The sequence below is a fragment of the Acanthisitta chloris genome, unplaced genomic scaffold (assembly GCF_000695815.1).
Source record: "Acanthisitta chloris isolate BGI_N310 unplaced genomic scaffold, ASM69581v1 scaffold17164, whole genome shotgun sequence".
NCBI classification, from domain to species: Eukaryota; Metazoa; Chordata; class Aves; order Passeriformes; family Acanthisittidae; genus Acanthisitta; species Acanthisitta chloris.
Genome location: NW_008671217.1, coordinates 100,470 through 120,324, shown reverse-complemented (window position 1 = coordinate 120,324; position 19,855 = coordinate 100,470). Strand labels below are relative to the sequence as shown.

Below are 19,855 nucleotides of genomic sequence, written 5' to 3'. Positions count from 1 at the left end.
AAAGAGTGTAAGTAAAGAAAGTCTATGGAAAGAGTATGAGAAAGGAATGACCTACTGTGAAAAGAAGCTCAATGCAAGAGAGAGAAGGACGAGTAGGAGAGCAGGGAAATCTGAGGAAGTGGTAAAGTGGTGAAATAGAAAAAGGAGGAAAAAAAAAGACTGAGAAAACACCTCCTATTGTTGTTAGTATGGTACAGTATGCCTGATAACCCTCTTTAGTGAATGACTTCATTCATTTCTATAAACTAGAGGCCAATCTGGAGAGCTGCAAAGTTAACAGAACAAACCAAGGCTGAGATTTCCTGTCCCCTATTCGGTAGGTTTGAAAAGAAAGCAAAACCTATCAGATGAACATCAAAACTCTGGCATTTTTGTTTGTTTTGTTTTGAGCTGGGGAGAAGAAAAAGAACAAAAATTGTGAACTTTCACCATCCTCAGACATTTTCCTATAAATGATCTCTGGACCCACCACTGACTTGGAAAAGCCACAAGATACTGTTACAGAGCTTAAAACTTTGCCTTGGCAATCCTTGAGCCAGGCTCTGGATCTAACCATGTCTGGATTTGGGCTCCTCTTCCTGGACACATTTACATATTACACAAAAATCTTACAGATCTCTAGAACTCCATAAAAGAGATCATTTACAGATACACAGCTGCAGTTTATGTGCTTAGTCACACTCCACAGTCTCTTGGCAAGAGCCTCCGTACAAACAAGGGCAGAATAATGGGAATCTTACTGAGTCAGTGTAGTCCAACCTATAGGCTGTCACCCCCCCACAACTCCTGCATTACACAACTGCAGCAATTATATGGAACTCCTATATCCAAAAATGCTGATTTGTTGAAGTGAGTCACAGGAGGAATTTAATGCAAAGTAATCTTTCCAGGGAACATCTTTCCCAGCTATTCTGCTACTGACTCAAGAGAGCTGCCAGAAAGCTGCACCCACGCAGCATGGGAAATACATGCTGAAATGTGGCTGAGATGCTGGTTTCCCTGTCACTTTCCCTCCCTTCTGGAGGGTTTTCGTTCCCTACCAAGCTCAGTACTCTTAAAACTCCTGAGAAAGCTACTGCATCTCAAAACAACAACATTTTCTTGCTGCAGACATTTTTGTTGTTTCTAAAAACAACTCCCTCACCCTGCCCTGATATAGGCTGTTCTCTACATGATACATTTTAAATTCAGGCATCCTTTTGAAACCGTCACAACACTTTTGCTACTTCTGTTATCCTTTCTACTGGTGTATTTATCATCCTAAAGTGTCTCACTCTAAGTAAGACGAATTCAGCACCCATCTTGTGAGCGTGCTGATAAAAGCAACTTGCACCTTTAATGTGCACTGCCATATGTGTGACTCCTGTACAGACACACAGTATTATTTTCATTAGTGCCTCTGCTTTGCAGGCTGATCCTGCACAAAGACACAAGCACTATCCTAACAAATGACTTGCCTATACAAAGCTGTTGATATACTACAAGCTTTGCGGGACCACTGATTTTATTTCTCTGTTCATTAACGAACACATTTTCTCCCCATTTCATGCATTTTAAAACATCTCTCTAATGAGTTCACATACTAAGCATTAATATTTCTTTTAACATTTTTCCATTAGCTGTGTCAAACTGAATCTTGTTTCATTTGTCATGTTGCACTGAAGGTCTGATAATTAAGAGCTATGTTGCTGCTGTTGCTCTAACGATGAGCACAGTTGTATAAGAGGATTTGGTTCTGCCTCCGTGGTGTTTCTTGCTCAGTCTGCCTGACTGAGAGCGATGAGCATGTGTCTAAGATGCTGTCTGTGCACTATGAAGTGTCTGTGTGTGCTACCGTGCATTTCAAATATACTATCTATGCACACACCATGCATAATTTAGCTTGTGTTTTATAATGTATTTTCCTAGAGTACTATCCAAGCTCATGAAAAGGTGAAGGGGAGTCAACAGCTTGTGGTGCCCTGTTGCTCACTGAGATTTAGCATGCAAAGCACTTGCCTTTGCAGAATCACGAATATTTCCATAGCAGAGACTTCTCTGGTCAGGTTTAAATATTGAACAGTCTAAGCTAAACATCCTGACACAAAACCTTTGCCGTACTTGGACTCTTAAATTTTTTAACATCTCTTTCAGTTGTTTTCTCTTCAGAGATCATAATGTTTACACACCAGTTAGTTTGTGCTCTTTTTTTCTCACAGCAGTTGCTACCTTGCTGGCCACCTGTCCACACTTTGGGAAATTTTTGCTGAGGAAAGCAGTAAATGCTGAACCACAGGGAGTGCAGGAGCTGGTCACAGGGGTGAAGGAACCAAGTGACAGCTGGCATTTTGTTTCAACCCTAACACATGTGCTCTGTGGTTGAGCAGAGAATGGGATAGTGCAGGTGAAACTGCTCTGAGAGGCCACAGACAAAAGAGGTCTTTCACTCCAGGGTGGCATTTTCTTGTCATCCTTAGCCACCTACAGTACTCAGAGGAGCATCTTCTGCATAGGCAACATGCTCTCTCTAGGGTGTTATCACCCTGAACTTGACTTTGCAGAAAGAATTTATATATTCATTTTTCACACCCATTTCCCAGTTTTCTCTTTAGTCTATGGTAAAACACACTGCACTCTTCTCTGCATAGGAAGTTCACTTGTTTTGAGAAGGACTAATGTTCCTTCTCAAATGTTAAAATTAGAAGTTAGATCTGACTATGGTAATTTATGTTAGCCAGAAAGGCTGTGGATGCGCCATCCCTGGCAGTGTCCAAGGCTGGATTGGATGGAGCTTGGAGCAACCTGGGTGTAGTGGGAGGTGTCCCTGCCCATGGCAGGGACTTGGACCTACATGGTCTTTAAGGTCCCTTCCAATTCAAAGCATTCCATGATTCTATGCTACAATGAGAGAAAGGGTAGGTTTTATTTTTTTGTTTATTACACAGCTGATCATTTTAATGGCAATGTATTACTTTCTTTTTCTCCCTTTAACTGATCTGCTTTCTAACCCAAATTAAGCATGTAAAAGAACTAGAAGAACACTGCAGTACTGTAAAAGCTGTTACTGTACAAATGCAAGCAGTTCTCTTGCTTTTAACAAGTGGGTCTGTTTGCGGGTGGGGATGGTGTTCTGAAACAACAGCCCCAGTCTGTCCTGTCAGTTTGATGGATTGTCATCACCACAGTCCCTTATGAACAGGCAACACACATTTTTTATCTGCATAATGGTAAATAACGACACATTTATTGCCTATTAGTCACACACAGTTGGGCTAATCTGTCCTGCCATCCAACACCTCTATGATTTTGCAGAAGCCAACAAGGGTGAAGGTGTGCAGCTTGCCTGGGAGGAGCAGTGTGGATGCCACAGGCTGCCCTGTGTTGCTGTGGCTGGTGGTGGATACACAGCTGGATGCCAGGTTGGATGGGGCTTGGAGCAACTTGGTCCAGTGAAACGTGTCCCTGCCCATGGCAGGAGTGTTGGAACTAGATGGGCTTTAAAGGTCCCTTCCAACCCAAACCATTCCATGGTTCTGTACCTCTCAAACATGTACCTCTGCATAGTCCCAAGACTGGACTGGTTTGGGTGCAGCTGTAGTTTCTGCTGAGGAGAGGAGAGAACTTGGGGGTCGCTGCCTCAGAGTTTGGGTATAGGGAGTTACCTTTGCTTTCCCTCCAGCCACATGGGTGTTCCTGAGCAGCAGGGACCTCTCAGTGTTGGGCTGTATCACACAAAGCTGGATACCAGAGGTGAACAGCTGGGAATGCAGGACACTCTCAGCTCTGCTTTGGATTTTATCTTTCTTATGTTAGGAGGGCCAATTAAACATTAACCACAGTGGGCTGAGACATGAGCTATGTGCTCATCTGAGATGGGGAAAATACAGAACAGATTCACTTGTGCAAATTAGAGAAAAATAAATCAGTGAAGTTTATTTTCAGGAAGAATTTTCAAATTTGTGTCTTTTTTAAAAAAATAATTTTCTGTGACTTCTTTTGTCCACAGATGGTAGTTGGATTCTGAAATCACTTCTCAAAAAACCCCCTCCCTCACAGTTCTAATTTATTACCATGTTATCCAGAACATCTCACTAACCTTCACAAATCAAATCTGTCTGCCACATGACCTCCATTACAGACCATACTCTTGTCTTCACTAACGTGTTTAAATCACCAATGACACTGCTAACTTGATAATGTTCCTCTTGATTTACACTAGTGCAAAACTGAAAAAAGTTTGCCCTTTCAAGAAATTTATTTTCCCTTTTACTGCAGCTCCAGATCAAACCCAAGATTTTCTCTGACTTCCACTAGAATGAGCCATGAAAAATGTCTCCCATTATCAATAAACTCCAATTTAAATTTGTCATATTTTTCCTCATGTCCCATTAATTAAAGTATTTCTTTATGTTTACATTCTTCCTACAAAGGATTTGTGACATTTTTATTTAAAGAAGTGATATTGGAATTCAATAAAAGAAATTTCAAAAGCATTTTGCATATTCACACTGGATGCTGTTGATTTGAAAACCAATGTTCCCAAGAAATACATGAGCAACACTGAACATTTAATTAACACATTAAAGATCACCTCAAATTATTAGATGTATCTTTTGTGACCTCATATCCATTTCTCACACTGTAGCATTTATTCTGCTGGAAATCTAAACAACCATTTAAAATGTGGATTTGTTAAAAAAAATGTAAACAAGCAAGGTCTTAATTGAAAACAATCCTTCGAGCATCCTGTTATTTGGGCTGAATTCTTTTGATCTCAGGCCTAGTGATGAGTTAGTCACTTCACAGAACTTGAAGAAGTTTTATCGGTATAAAACTGGCAACAGCTATTTACTTTTAACAAGTGAAGTGAGATTATTTACTACTCAGTTTACAGGCTGAATGTGCATTCCACAGTGTTTATCCATTGGAAGAAACAGGAAAAATAAGAGACAACCCTCGTTTCCCCCCAAAATACTCTGCAACTGAGGAGTGCTTGGCAACTGCACTAATATAACATTTAAAAACCATCAGGGCTTAATCTATCCAAAGTTTATTAGATAGTTAGGCTGATTGCCACTTAAGACTTGATGCTGAGAGGTGCTGAGCAAAGTGCCAAGATCCTCAAGTGAATAGTCCGTGAATGCTTCATCCTAAAATCTGAATGCAAGCTCTGATCCAGAAGTGGGAAGATGCCAGATCAAGTCACAGGAAGATCTGGAAATCCCAGTCTAGATTTTTTATTTTCTTTTTCAAATATTCCTTTTAAATATTTGTTGTTCACTGAGGCTAAGAAAATTCCACTCATTTCTCCATGCTGTTGCCCAGTTAATGAGGTAGAGAAACATTTATTATTCCCCTCTGATGAATACACAAGCACCAAAACTCAAAGCTGAACAGCGAAACAAACAGTAAATTTTTTCAATCCTCTTAATTCTCTGCTTTTTTGGCAGATAATGCCATAAATCACTTGAGCTTAGCAGCTACAGCTTCAAGAGAGATTTCTGTTTAAACTTTGGAAATGTTTAAATTGAACGAACTAACAAAAGAAATTTTTACCTAAACAGGGAGAAAATAAAAGGAGAACTTTGCAAATATTACACTGGCTCTCAGCTCTTTTTTTCTTCATGTTATTTTGCAGTGAGTCTGAATACTAACTTAGGAGGGCAACTTTCCCCCATTCAATCCAAATTCAGGCAATGCAAAGTCCCATGAAGCCCAGTAAACTGAAATAACCTTTTCCTCCAAACTCCTTCCCCAGAATTCTTGAAGAGTTGCCTGTGGTTGAACTGGAATGCATTTGGAAGTGTTTGAATTAAGTGCAGCTAGCCCAAAAGACAGTTTGGCTTCCTGCAGAGGTGCAAAGGATGAAAAAGGGATTGTGGTGGACAGTGCATTGTTGTTGTGAATTATTCAGTGAGCTGAAGTGACACTGGAATACTCATCAGAGTTCCTAAAAGCTGCTCCCTTCCAGATGAGCTAATAGAGCAGCTCTGAGATCTGTGGTTAACTGAAGTAACATCTCAAAGTGCTGGAGAACACATTTGCTGTACTAGACTTCTTGGTGAAGTCGACATTGCTGACCTGGATGTCAGGAACAGCACCACTGCACCCAAAGGCACCATCTGAAGGAGGGTGACCACAAAGCTTCGCCTAGAGCATCTGTGACAAGCTGCAACCCTCACAGTGATCAATGTGGGTTTAGATATTCTAGGAAACCAGAAAGCATCAATCTGAAATCTATGAAATCATTCACTGGGTTTCTGAATACTTTAATTAAAATAACATTTAGAAGGAAGGAGTCACTATTTCATTACAGACTTACACGACGTGTGAGTGTAAAAGCAGCCAGTGCTGACAACAAAGACCTTGGAGGACCTTTCCAGCCCTATGTAATGGAAAGAAGACTCCAGAGTTATGAGAGGCTTTACTGCTGTAGTGAATTTGTTCTGTAACTTGAATATGTATCATTTTGCACCCTCATAAATTTTTCAGGTACATTGCTAATATTAATGGATGGATGGATTGGATGCAGAAGTGTCAACTCCCATGGGGTGCAATTAATAACGTGCCAAATAGGGAGGTGTAAATGTATAAAGTGAGTTAGTATTTTCTGGATGCTTTTGTTTGCCATTATCAAGAACTGACTGATAATTTTAAAACTTGTTTTCATTATACTTTTTGAGGAGAAAAAGGGATTTTATACCTTAAGGCTATATTCTCTTCACTCATTTGAAAGACCACAGAGATGCAACACTTAGAGCAAAGTTTGCACAGCTCATGGTGCCTCTGTAGAGCTGTTGGACCTTCTCCCACAGACAAAGCCTCACCCTGAATAGTGCCATTTCCCACTTCTCTCCAGAAGCACAGACCATCTGGCAGGGCTTGGCTGTGCTGGGGTTGTGAGCAGCAGAGTAGCCGTGAGCAGAAACATGAACATGGGCTACAAAACAAGGAACCAGATGAGTTACATCTTCCTTGACAGCTGTGGCTGTTAGAATATGGTCCACTGAAGCCAAAAGAATCCAGTTAAGTTGGCTGGGAGCAGGAGCTGAATGCAAGAGTCTCAGATACAATATTGAGATTTAAGTGTGGCTCTGACCCATGAGCATGAAAACCAAAAGTCTCATTGATTTCAATTAGAGGAGGTTTGGGTCTATTTACTGTAACTGAGTCGATTCTCAGGAAAATAATTAATTCCTTGTCATGTCTCACGTGTATTGATTTTTGTAATTACAATGAAATTGGAGGCGAGGGCACAGGGGGAGGGAAATGCACTTGATTTACGTTTAATTTGATGCACAAGCTGTCAAGGACAGAGAAATTGAGATGCAATGACCATGTCTATATCTGATGCACTCCTCTGTGGTTGGGTAATGTGTGCCAGATGCATACTGTAGTGGAGGATCTGAAATCACACCCTGCTCTATGTACAGAATTCAGTGCTGTGGTGTAAAGAGCTGTCTTCCTACAGCAGCCTCCACAGCATGCAGGAAAGATGCCCGAGGGGAAGAAGATAAGGACAGGACAAGCTTAATGTGTATCAGTGACTAAGAGGTGGAGACAAAAAGGCAGAATGGGGCAGAAAAAAATATACAAGCTGTTGCTGATAATAAAGCTGCCAGGGGATAATGTAAGAAAAAACAAGGAGTGAGAGAAATACATATGTGGCCTTGCTTGGTGATGATGCTGTTAGGAAAAAGCAACAGGAGAGCATTAGAACTTTGTTTCCCACATGATTTCACTTAAAATGCCAAGTTAGAGCATTTTTACATGAGTCAGTCAGCATTTGACTTCTTAACTAGGTGACAGTCTCCTTTTCCAAACAAGTGTGTGGGAATGGCTAGTCTGGTTCCATACACAGACTGGATTCTAACATTCAATTTCTGGCTTCTGCAGCATCAGAAATTTAGTTTGTCATAAATATATTGTTATTGCTTACACAGACACGGTATGACATTTTGGGTTCACTAAAGTCAATGCCTGCCCTGACTTCAGCAGGGCCACAAGAAGCTGAAGAACTGCTTCCAACCTTTTGCCTGAAAGTACCAGCTCAGGAAGTAAAGTCTCCAACTCTTATAGGAGGAAAAAAGCTTTTTGTTATACAATAGTCCTGCAAAGGAAAGCCGCAAAACAGTCTCACGTCCAAACATTAAAAAGAAATGATATATATGAGGGAGAGGCAGAGTTTAAGGGTGTAAATCAGTCCTGAGTTAAGTACTTTCATCTAAACACATGATATTTTAAACAAAAAACAAGTCTACCTCCAATGCAAGGAACTAATGTGCATCCAGTTTGTGCAGTTTCTAAAAGCTGTTGTCTAATATGTCAGCACTCTAGGGCAAATTTTCTTCTGGTGACCTATACACATCACAACAGAGGAAGCTGTAATCTGCTACTTTAAAAAAAGCCAACAAACTGTGAGTGGTGTGGCAGCCTGTTGGCAGCACTCTGTGACACAATATTCTCCCTGGCTATGACACAGCTCTGTGCACAAAGTCAGAACATAACAAACTGTGAGTCAGTAATAAATAACCAAACGACAGTGACTAATGATGGCAAATCAGTCTCCAATGGAATTATTGGTAAGAATATTAAAAATTATTTCCCTCTTAATATATTAAACTCTGTCTGGGGTTGAGTTGATACTGCCAGAAAACTCTTTTACCACAGCTAGCATAAATTTTAGTGGGTGTTTGAATACTGAAGCAGGAGAGATTGGGCTGTTAAAAAGCAGCCCCCAGAAAGGCTGCTGCTTGCATAAAATACATCAGCTCTTCTCAGCTGGGAAATCATTTGATCTATTTTATATCATAAGCCCTGTCACTAAGGAAGCAAATATGGAGATGAAATATGAACATGAAGCAAAACATAAAAAGAGACTTAATAAAATGAGTAATTATGTTTTCCTTAAATCCTCTCATGCAAGCATGAGGCACATACCATCATAAATTCAGCAAAGTGCCCATTTCAGTATGTGGGAAAGTGAAAAAAAAATGCTGCAGCCAAACCCTGTGAGGCACATTACTGCAGAGGGTTGGCTCAGGAGAAGTGGAGTGAGGAGTGCTGATTACTGCAGCATTTGCACTGGTGCCCAGATGAGGGGAAGCCAGGGATCTGGAGCTGCTCTCTGCCATGACCTAATGCTGGGCACATGGACAACTGATGGAAGAATCTAACACTACTGGGCCAGCACAATCTTTTAAAATGTAGCTCAAATCCTTAGTGACAAATTTTCAGTGCTTTATGCTGCTTCACAGTAAATCAATAAATTAAGGAAAAAAAATCAAGAAAAAAAATAAGAAAGGACACAGACAAAGAGAAGCAACCAAGTGCCCAAGTATTTGGGAAAAACTTGTTAGAAGTACTAGCAGATTATTCTTTGACATTTTAAATTCCAGTATTTAAATTCCAGTTCACATGCCCGAGAAGCTTAGGATTCTACAGCACCAAACATAAAACAATATTATGTATAGTCTTTACCCCCAGATGCCCACAACATCGAAAAGTTCCAGCTTATTTATGAACATGATTTTAAAAAGATGAATAGAAAATTGGAAATGCAAACATTTTTATTTTTTCCAAGCTATTGTAAACTTCTAACTATTCAGATCTGAGCCTAATTATATTTCACAGAAATGACACGACAACACTGATTAGCTCACACCCAGGGCTAGAATTCAGGCACGAAAACATTAGGACTGTGGACGCAGACAAGAAATGAGAAGTGAAGCCTAGGACACACAGTGCAGAAAAAATGGAAGCAGACATGACACAATGGGCTGTGAAGACTTATCCTTGGATATGAACTCTGCTGAAAACAAGTCTCCCTTGGTATGGATAAGTCTGATTACATAGTTACCTAGATCTTCCTACAGGAAAACTGTGTACAAGTGGCAGACTGAAACTTCTCCCCTGCAGTCAATGGCAAAACTGCTACCAGCTTTGCCAGGAGCCAGAGTCAGCCCGCAGTCTTAAAGATTAAAACACAGATTTCAGAATATGTAGATGCAGTGAATAAAATCAAATAGAGGAAATCCAGCATGGAATGCAGAATATTAAACACTATTATTATGAAAAAGCTCATTGTTTTCTACAAAAATACATCCTGATCAATGATCACAAGCACCTGTGGGCAAGCATGCTAAGAAGATATCTCTTTTTCTTTTCAATGTAAACTGTGTTTTGGTTTTGTACTGCTAAAGCACAGAGGGAAGGGCACACTCTGCTGGTCAGCAGCACCTTTTACACGGAAAACTTTTTAACAATATGAGTACTAAAAACCAAACCCCATTATGTGACATCTGGCCCTGAAATGGTGCTCCACACTAGGCTGCTACTTGACATTATTTACCCAGAATAGTAGTGACAATGGCTTTGATGCTATGAATGGATTCTCTCATGTTTAAACATCAGCCTACCTGCTGCAAGAACACTTTCTTTCCTGAAGGACAATTTTAGCAGTATAACATATCTTCAAAAACTCTTTACCTTAGGCTTTTCATCCAGTATTTGCTGACGAATCTCCTTATGTTTTTCTACAAGTTTCTCCTGTCTTTTACTCTGAGCATCTTCTAGCTGTAAGAAAATAGCCAAGAATCTTTTGTCAGACATTGCACATCCTCAGTTTCCCACCTCTTCCCCAACAAACATTTCATCCATCAAATTTAGAAAATTATCATCAAAATTATGAATAATTCCAATATAAACTTACACACCACTACCACAAGCATCCCTGAGCACAACTGCTCTGACAGCTGGCTGTGCACAATGCATCTCAGATTTCACACATGGGATTTAGAATTAGATAGGACTTTGATTAAAGGACTTATTGTAGACTTCTAATACTATTAGAAATATAAGGTATTTTTAAAACTCATGTCATTCTGCTTTAGCTTTTCTTGTATAAGCCTTAAGAGATGGACCTTGTTCCCAGAAGAAGAGGATTTGCATCTGAAGAGTCCTAAATGAACATGCTGATAAATTTTGGGCCTCATTTAAAAAAACACACAGACATCTCTGACTCCAACAGGAATTTAGCATACTTAATTTGTTAATTCTTTAGGGTGCTTCCTAAGTCAAGGCCTTTGTGATCAAAAATGGGCCAAGTTTTGAACTGAACTGTCTCTGCACTAAAATTAAGAGAAGATTCAACAGTGGCATGTGTGCCACACATCAAAACACTGCGGTGCACATTTTCAGCCCAGTGTAAACCACCCACAGCTTCAGAAAGCTAACACCTGTAATCAAATTCTTTGTATTTACAGAGCTCACAGAATGCTTTGGATATTTCAGTAACTGTACAAATGCAATCAAAGTTAAAATATACTCTACAACTAAATGTTCACTGACTTTCAGAGTTCCTTATGCAATCTTTGCATTTAAAGAGACAGCAAACCGATTAAAAAAACTGGGATACTTTCTGTGACTATACACAGGATATGCAAAGATGAAATTATATTCAAATCTGCTTCTCTCAGCACCATCCCCTAATGCTGAGCAACAATTAACGGGAATCTGCCTGAAATTCCAGTTTTCCTTTGACTGGAATGGGAAGAAAGTCTACACTGCATCTGTTAAAGATCAGCACTTGCAGAACCTTTATACCTAAGCTTAGAATCTGCAGTTTAATATCACCTACAAGATGAAAACTGACATTTTATCCCACCCAAATGAAAAACAAACATGGTCTGACATACCCTCTTTATGTACTGCACCACCTCCTGGATATACGACCGGATCATTTCCGTCTTCTCTCTGGGGAAGAGCAATCAACAAGTTATTGCAGTCAATAGGATCACACCAATATATTTTCACCCCCCACAACTCCTTGTGAACTAAGTGAGACTGTGTTTAAATGTAGGGATCTGCCCAATGAACCTTTATGCACCTCCTGACTGTGCCCTTGTAACAGGCTGTATGAAGGACTCAGACTCCTCATGGCCCACACAACAACCCTCCTTGCTGCTCTTCCACAAGAGGCTTTTCCCACAGGGTAATGTCATGTCTTACATTCCAAGTGAAGGTAGTATTCCCTAAGGCCCAAGTGTCAGTCTGGGAGTGCTCACTACCATTAGCAGATACACACTGCCACAGTGTGGCACATACGGAGCAGGGAAACAGCCTCTGTCAGAGCAGATACTGCTGGTGACATCTCAGGGACAAAGGCCACACAGAGAGCAGGGCAGACATGACTTTGGCCCCTACATAGAGATGATCTTGGAGGAAGTAGCTGTAACTTTATGTGACTCTCTGAGACAGTTATTTGGTAAGCATTGGTCAAAGGCTGAAGACAAAATCCCCCAAAGGGACAAATGCACATAAAACAAAAATTTGTGGATACTTTAGCTGCCAGTTTCAGGAAAGTACTCTAAAATCTAATTGCCTCAGTCAAGATCAGTGAATTGTTGTTCAGGTGGCACTAAAATCAGATGGTTTTAGGTAGTTACACATGCCCTGAGTGGATATAGAGAAATTAAGAAAGAACAAATAATACAGTGTATTATCCCTGTAATATTATTTCCCAAATTTGTGTAAAAGCTTTAGGTAAACAAGGGCCTAGACTCAAATGGGATTCACCAGAAGGTCTTGCTACTCTCTGCCCTACTACCAGCATGAGGACAAACTGTGTCACAGGCAGAGGAAAGCTGAGCTCCCCATGTAGTTCCCATCTCACCTTTCCCAAGGGCTCTTTTGAAAAGTCTGGCAAAGAAAAGCCCTTAGGAAAAAATGAGAAAAATAAAGGAAAACAAAAGAATTGCTATTTGTCAGTTTCTGAGCCTTTCTCATTAGTGTCTCATTCACCTCTCAGCACATCATTTCCTACTGCAATTGATTTCTACTGCTATAATATTTTTGCAATGGCTAACTACTTTTTTGTAATATGAATTCTGTGCCCTCTGACCAGCTCTAACCATGTCAAGCATTTATTCCTCTTCATAATCAATTACTATAATTTTGCTATCTTTTTTCTAGGATGTTTATTAAAATTCTATAGTATTGATTTGTAAAGTGTGAGACCTCCTTTCAGTGTTACCAAATACAGAGATTCTCTGATGAGAGGGTCCAAAACCTGTATGAACCTTTTTACCTGTAGAAAACTAAACACAGTTGTGTCTTTGTTCCATAGTAAAACTCAGACATTCTAGATTTTTCTTTTCATTTGTTTGCTTGTTTGTTCCTCCTGTACTTTTAACTGCCCTTAAATGTTACTAAAGTAAAACCGGTAACAAGAATAACAGTGCAAGATTAAAATGCTCCATTTTCTTTTTGAGCTGCTTGCCAAAACAAATGAAGGACAAACAAACCTAGATACTGTGCCCTTGGGAGGAATATACTCAACTTGCACAACTGCAGTTTGTATTGTCTGGTGGTGCATAAATGAAATTAATATTCCTGTCCCTGTTCACAGACACTGGCACCCTCAGAGCTCAGCTTTCCCCTCTGTCCCACCCAAAGCGACACTGTCACTGGAGAATCAGCAGCACAGTACCTGAGAGGAATTTATCACAGAAGTAGAGTAAACCTTCCAGGATGCTGTTGCTATTTCTTTTTCAGAGCAACTTTAACAGAGTTAAGAAGAAAAGATAATTCACAAATAAAAACCTAAGTTAAGGTGAAATCAAACCCTGCAGGAACTGAAGCCAGTAAGTCCATTTATACTCAGAGGAACAGTGTCTGGATTAACAGCATCTTGGGGAATTGCTCTGCCTCGCTGCTCCCAGGCATGTCCCCACACCACACAGCAGCATCTCTGCTGCTGACCGAGGCTCAGGCTCTCCATGCTCGCAGAGCAGGAGATTAGATTAGTCCCAGGAAATGAAGTTAGTATCAGCAGAAGCAAAGACTCCCCTGCTGTGGTGAGGCCTGACCAAAAGCTGCCTTGTACGTGGGGTCAAGACCTTTCTTTGAATTACTGGTTGTGAAATATCTTGTCTCCTCATAATGTACAAGGATATGGATCTAGGGATGTACTTACTCTTCCATTTGATTTTTATCCTTGGACTTTGCTTCTGTGATCTTCTCCTGCCTCTTCTTGTCCATTTTTTTCTTCAATTCTTTCTTTTCTCTAAAGTATAAAAAATAAAGGCAAGCTCAGAATGCACCTAAACAAACCCCACAAGGAGTAGCAATCAAAGATAAGGGGAACAGCACTTACTTTTCACATGTTTCTTTCAGTTTCTTTAGTTGGGTGTTCTGACACTCTTCTGCTACATCTGTCAGCTTCTGAATAAGCTAAAAAAATCCCCAGAGACAAAAATATGTATTTTCAGCTAAACAGGCATCTAAATTTCCTCAAAAGTATGTAGCAGCCATGACAGTGTTACACCATTCCCAGATTAACTACAGTGATCAAAAGGTAGTAAACATTCTTATCAGTGTAAACACATTATTAACCTTCAGCCAGACTGGTGCATGTCCAACTTACACACCAACTACTACTTCTCTGTACATCAAGGTGATAGTTTCACAATATTGAACGTAAAATCAAAACATGTTTTGCAGATTTTACTTTCGCTAGGAATTCAAAGGCCTATGATAATTAATAAATGGTCACAAACTGAATTTACAAAATACTAATTACAAACTGAATTCGTGTGTCACTGAACATTGAAGGTTTTCTGCAAGGGCTGAAAACATTCCTCTTGCATTGAGCATTATTACAAGGACTGGCTTGGATTTCAGGATGGTCAGGTGGCTCTTGAAAATTCAAGCATGACAGCTATTAAAGCTAAGCATAGATAAGCACAACCTACATTTTAATTACAGAACCATGGATTAAAAAAGATCTGAGTCATTGGTTTGAACTTTGCTGTACAGCACTAGGTTTGATCTCATTTGTGCTGAAACTGCCAACAAAACCCATCCATGCCTATGGTGGGGATGCTGATGGGAGAGGACACATGGACAGAGCTTGTGTGCTAGTTCAGTGAACAGTGAATCCAGATGGGAAATGGGACCAATTTGCTTTGATCACCCCCCCCCTAGTTTAAGTCTGATTCTGTACAATAACCCTCCCTCCCAGGTGATGGATCAGGAACGTCTAATAATGCCTAGCTGGTCTGATCCAACTTCTCATTCCTTAGATAAAAGCAGAAAGGTACTCACAATAGGCTCTGCTCTAAAAGAAAGACATCAGAAAGAATCTCTCAGCTGTAAGGAAAATTTTAATTGGAATATTAAATCCTGCACAGCTCAGAGGGAAAACTGTCTGAAAGTTCTGTGCTAAAAAATGAATTTATCCAGACACTAAATAACTGGATAATGCAAAAAATGTAACTCTGCTTTGAGAAATGCCATTCCCCATTTTGGAATGAGAAATGAGCTAGCTTCCAATATAAGCCCAACTATGTGGGTCCAAAATGGTTCATTTTTGTAAAACTTAAAATCTCTGAGATGCAGCCACCAACTGTTACTTGAATTTGTGCAGAGGCCTTGCTGAGTGATATCCACACATACCACTCCTCTGACCTGCTCTGTTTGGATGTCAGGGCAGAGTAGACAAATCACTTCACTCAACTGTAATGAGGCAAAACACCACATAACAGAAAAAATGGTGAGAGAGGATTGTCTGGAGTTGAGAAATAGTTTGCATTCCCATAACACCCTCTAAAAGTGTTCTTTTCTGCCTAAGAACATCCACCATCATCAGCTGCCACCTGCCCAAGCTCCTCTATTTCAGCTCAGAGGGCCTATGACCCTGCTGTAGTTGTCAGCCAAACTCCAGCTGTAAAAAAACCCTGACTTGGACTAATGGACACAAAATACTTCATCATATACAGATTATGTCCTGCATCCCCTTAAAGCATTAATTTGCACCAGGAACATGACTTGCACAACTCTCTGTCCGGGGGAATGTTTGAATCTATCTTCATTTATTTATTTTCATGGTGTTTAAATTTGTTTTCCAGCTAACCCTGCCTCCTTGAGTGTTGTATGTTTAAAAAAGTGGCAGAACAAAACAGGAACATCATCCAAATGCTGCAGTAAACTGGCACTTATGTAACTAGAGTTAGTAATAGTCCTGTTGCCTTTCTGCCTCCCATCCAAAGTCTTTCAAGCTGTTAGAAGTGTTAGTGACAAAGTGACACAAGAACCCCTTCAGGTTGCAGCAGACCACAGAGAACTCAAGCTCTGAAAGGGACTCCAGGGAAGAGGAAGGCCCACTTAATTATGGAGTCATGCTGCTTTTATTCCTCCTCATGAACTCGCTAAGGAAAGGCAGACAACATAACAAACGTACCAGCTTAATGTGCTCTCGTTTCTGGTACTTTTCACTGTAATACTGCTCCTGCCTGAGATTTAGCAGCTGCTGTTGTTGCTTCTCCTTCAGCTCCACCAGCTTCTGGGTCATTTCAGAGTCCAGTGCAGCTAACTCCTGTTCAATAGTTGAGGAACTGTGGTCTGGGCTGCCTGTGTCAGATCTGCAAAGACACACACTGTGGTCTCAGTCACAAAGCATGTACACTATGCCACATATTTCAACCTTGTTTTTAAGGCAGATGTTTATAAGCAGCCCATAAATAAGTTTCTCAACACCACAAATAGGGCAAGAAGATAGGTGATTTTAGCTCTAGTAAGTCCAATAGTTTAATCTTTTGGGGGAAAAAATCATATTAACAGTTTATTAATGGGATGACTGTTACTTTGAAACCTCATCTTAATAACCTACCATGGTGGTGTCAACCAGGCTTAGTATAAATGAGCAATAAAGGCAACTGCCAAGATTTCCCATAAACAGATGCTCATGGAACTTGTTTATCCACTTCCAGACATGTAACTTGAACTTCAAAGCTGCACAGTCTTCAGCAGAAATGGTGAATGTTAAGTATTTTGGAAGCCGAGTCATCCTTGCTTGCACTTAGCAATAAATTTAAGAGCCTAAATTTACATCTGCATTTATAAAATGCTTAAAATGGTAGGAACATCCCTTTATTTGGTATGTTCTTCCCCCTTCAGGAAATGCCATGCATAGCACACACAGAGGAAAGGGCTCTGTGGACTGTTGACTTTAGAAAGAAAGTTAATAGCCCAGTGGGGAGTAAACCTCAGATAGGCAACATATAGAAGCAAAGGAAAAACATAATAAGGAAGCTAAAAAGCAACACTAAGGAACAGTTTGGGTTTATTTTATTCTTTCTTAAGACAGAAGGAAGGATAGATGTAACTGAAAGAAGACATGATGACACTAAACTGCACAAGGAAAAAATAAGCAGCAAAACCAGTATCACTCTTAGGCCAGCCCTAAACTAAACTCAAGAAACAGGTATTACAAAATTAAATTATGCCGAGTCCCTGCTCTGCTGCTGTGTTTACTGCTGTACTCAGGTGTTAAATCAGTTGCCTAGGAAACGTCAGAACAGAGCATGAGATGGACAAAGCAACAAAACCTTGAATAGAGAGGGCTGACACTGTGAGAAAAATGAGTTTGCTACTGAGAAATGTGCAGAGACTACAATGCAGAGAACGTGCTACACTGGCTGCCTCTTCTCTCTACCAGGTTCAAGTGTGCAGCTGCTGTCAGTTAGAGTTACTTCAGCTGAAATAAAGTGAAGCTGCTTTCATCGGTCTGAGGATACGAATCCCAAGGTAGCCTCCTTTTATTTCTTGCTTTTTTATTTTATTGCATTTGAATATTCTGCTAAGAGGTTAAGTGGGGTCAGTGTGATAGGTGAGGGCAATTTAAATATTAGAGCCAGAAGACAGTGTTAATGAATATTACAGTCAGCATATTATGCCATTACACAGTATGTTTTAGAGCTGACATTTCTCTTGTATTTTTTGGGGAAAAGAATTAAGGCCTGTTTCTAAACACTGGCTGAATACTGTTTTTTAAGGGACATGATCATTACAGAAGCTTCAGAACGACACAAACTAAACACTTGTGTATGTGTATAAATAAGTATTTCAAACTTCCTATAGACAACAGGAACAGACAATGACTTGACTGAATCTCGGCTCAATATGAGACAAGGGCATGAAACACAGATTGCTGCTGAGCAGAGTCAACACATTTTTATGGCTATCTGTTACAGAGACTCCTGATGAAGGAGGGATTTATACTTTGCAGTTACAGGAAAATAGCTTCAGTAATAATTTTAAATTATAAAACCAGCCTTTTTCCTTGGGATGAAGATTCTATTAGAAGTCTGCTGCTTGAGATAATTGCACTTGCAAGTTTGAAAATTCCATCCCTAAAAATACATTCCTGCCTTTTTTTAAATTTAACCTCCCGTCTTTTAACATTTAGATTTTTCTGTATCTGCACATAAAACTTCACATCTCTGAAACCACTGTGACAGCTCTACATCAGAGACTGCAGGGTTTTACTGCCTGGTATCATGAATGATTTATGGTCAGATCATAACACAATAAAAAACAAAATCCTTTTTGCTCAACCATAAATGAGTAATTTTATTTATTCAGTTTGATTTTCTACTTAAGTGTGAATAGAATATGCTAGAGAAAAGAAAGAAACATGACATCATTTTCTCTGCTATATATCTGTCAGACACTTTGATGGTGGAACATACAGCTGATAAAATGTCTGTGCATGCAGCTGACAACCAGTCGTTAAGGGAGTTTGTTAAACTCAAGTATAGAACCTGAAAGCCTGAAAACTGGCAACAGTTAAGGCCAGCTGAACATAGATATATTACGAGTGTCAAGCTCTTATTAAGCCCAATGACATTCTGTCATCAGGCAAGCAGAAACAAATAAGCTCCTGCCTAGGGACAAGTTATGGCCTGAATCCCAGTCACTTACATTTAGAGGTGCTATCAACAAGGTTGGCAGCCAGAGTATGCTTGCAGCTTTTTTTCTCTGATGATCTCCTCCAAAATGTATCTGTATTTTTTTAATTTAATGTCTTCATATTTAAGAACTGCAGCTACATCAATTTCATGGAAAAGTTGAAGGACTTTTGTGTTTATCTAATGACTTTGAGAAACAAATGATGTTAAAATGAGAACGATGCACTAATGGGAGAAATAACGATTCAATTGCAAGAGTATCAGACATTGATTGGATCTATGTGTGTATATGTTCTCCCAGGAGCTAAGGATTGATCTTTATTAATGTATAGTTCCTTACTGCAAGAACAAAGCAATAATTGTGGAAAGATTAGCATGCCATTGCAGTCTTCGCATTTCAAACTGAGAATGGTATATACAACTCTCCTTTTTTTATTATTACCTAAACAAATAGGATAAAAATTGTATCAACACACACAAGAAACGGTGATGCAAGGCTTGGAAAGAGAGAGAGGACAGAACGGGTGTGCATGCAGAGGCAAAGCCAAGCAGTAGTCAATAAGAGATCCCCAAGTGGTCTGGATCAACCAGGATTAAAAAAGTAGCCAGATGTTAATAACCTTTGGGTGTTTCTTTCACATAATTCTGCATCTGATGCCTTCTCTAGCTTGATTTTTTGCAGGGCTCTAATTTGGAAACAATGCTCTCATCCCCATTACTTAGGAATCTTGCTGCTTTTGATTTTTCTCTGTGCTCTAATGTCACTCACCTCCCTATTATTTGTCTCCTGTAAAAGAAGACTTGAGCAAATATCTCCAATACCAAGATCAGGAGAGCTGTGTTCAACATACCTTTTCTTACTGTCTCTTTTTGCTGTTTTTTCCAAAACTGCTCTTCGCCGCAAGTAGTCATTTTGGATTTCATTATACTTTGCAGTGTGCTCTTTGATAAGGTCGGTGGTTTTCTTGTGGTGCCTCTTTACAAGGTCCTTCATTTCCTTGTAGTGTTTCTTTTGAAGCTTAACAAAAGACTTCTGTTGTTTTAGCTCTTCAATAGTCTGTGCTTCCACTTCTACAATGATAATAACAAAAGCCATTTCAATTTTCTAACAATGTATGACTGGAATC

The 19,855-nt window shown here is 39.8% G+C and overlaps 1 protein-coding gene across 1 annotated transcript in view; it reads right to left on the bottom strand.

The window, feature by feature from the left end:
* Positions 1 to 10,467: 10,467 nt before the first annotated feature.
* Positions 10,468 to 19,855, bottom strand: part of PLCB1 (phospholipase C, beta 1 (phosphoinositide-specific)) — a gene marked incomplete at both ends in the record, with an annotated part of 90,865 nt that continues 81,477 nt past the window's right edge. Inside the window, 6 exons of the mRNA XM_009074021.1 lie at positions 10,468 to 10,554; positions 11,676 to 11,733; positions 13,955 to 14,044; positions 14,135 to 14,211; positions 16,220 to 16,400; positions 19,580 to 19,799. Coding sequence (XP_009072269.1) covers positions 10,468 to 10,554; positions 11,676 to 11,733; positions 13,955 to 14,044; positions 14,135 to 14,211; positions 16,220 to 16,400; positions 19,580 to 19,799 — 713 coding nt within the window. The remainder of the gene's footprint in view (positions 10,555 to 11,675; positions 11,734 to 13,954; positions 14,045 to 14,134; positions 14,212 to 16,219; positions 16,401 to 19,579; positions 19,800 to 19,855) is intronic.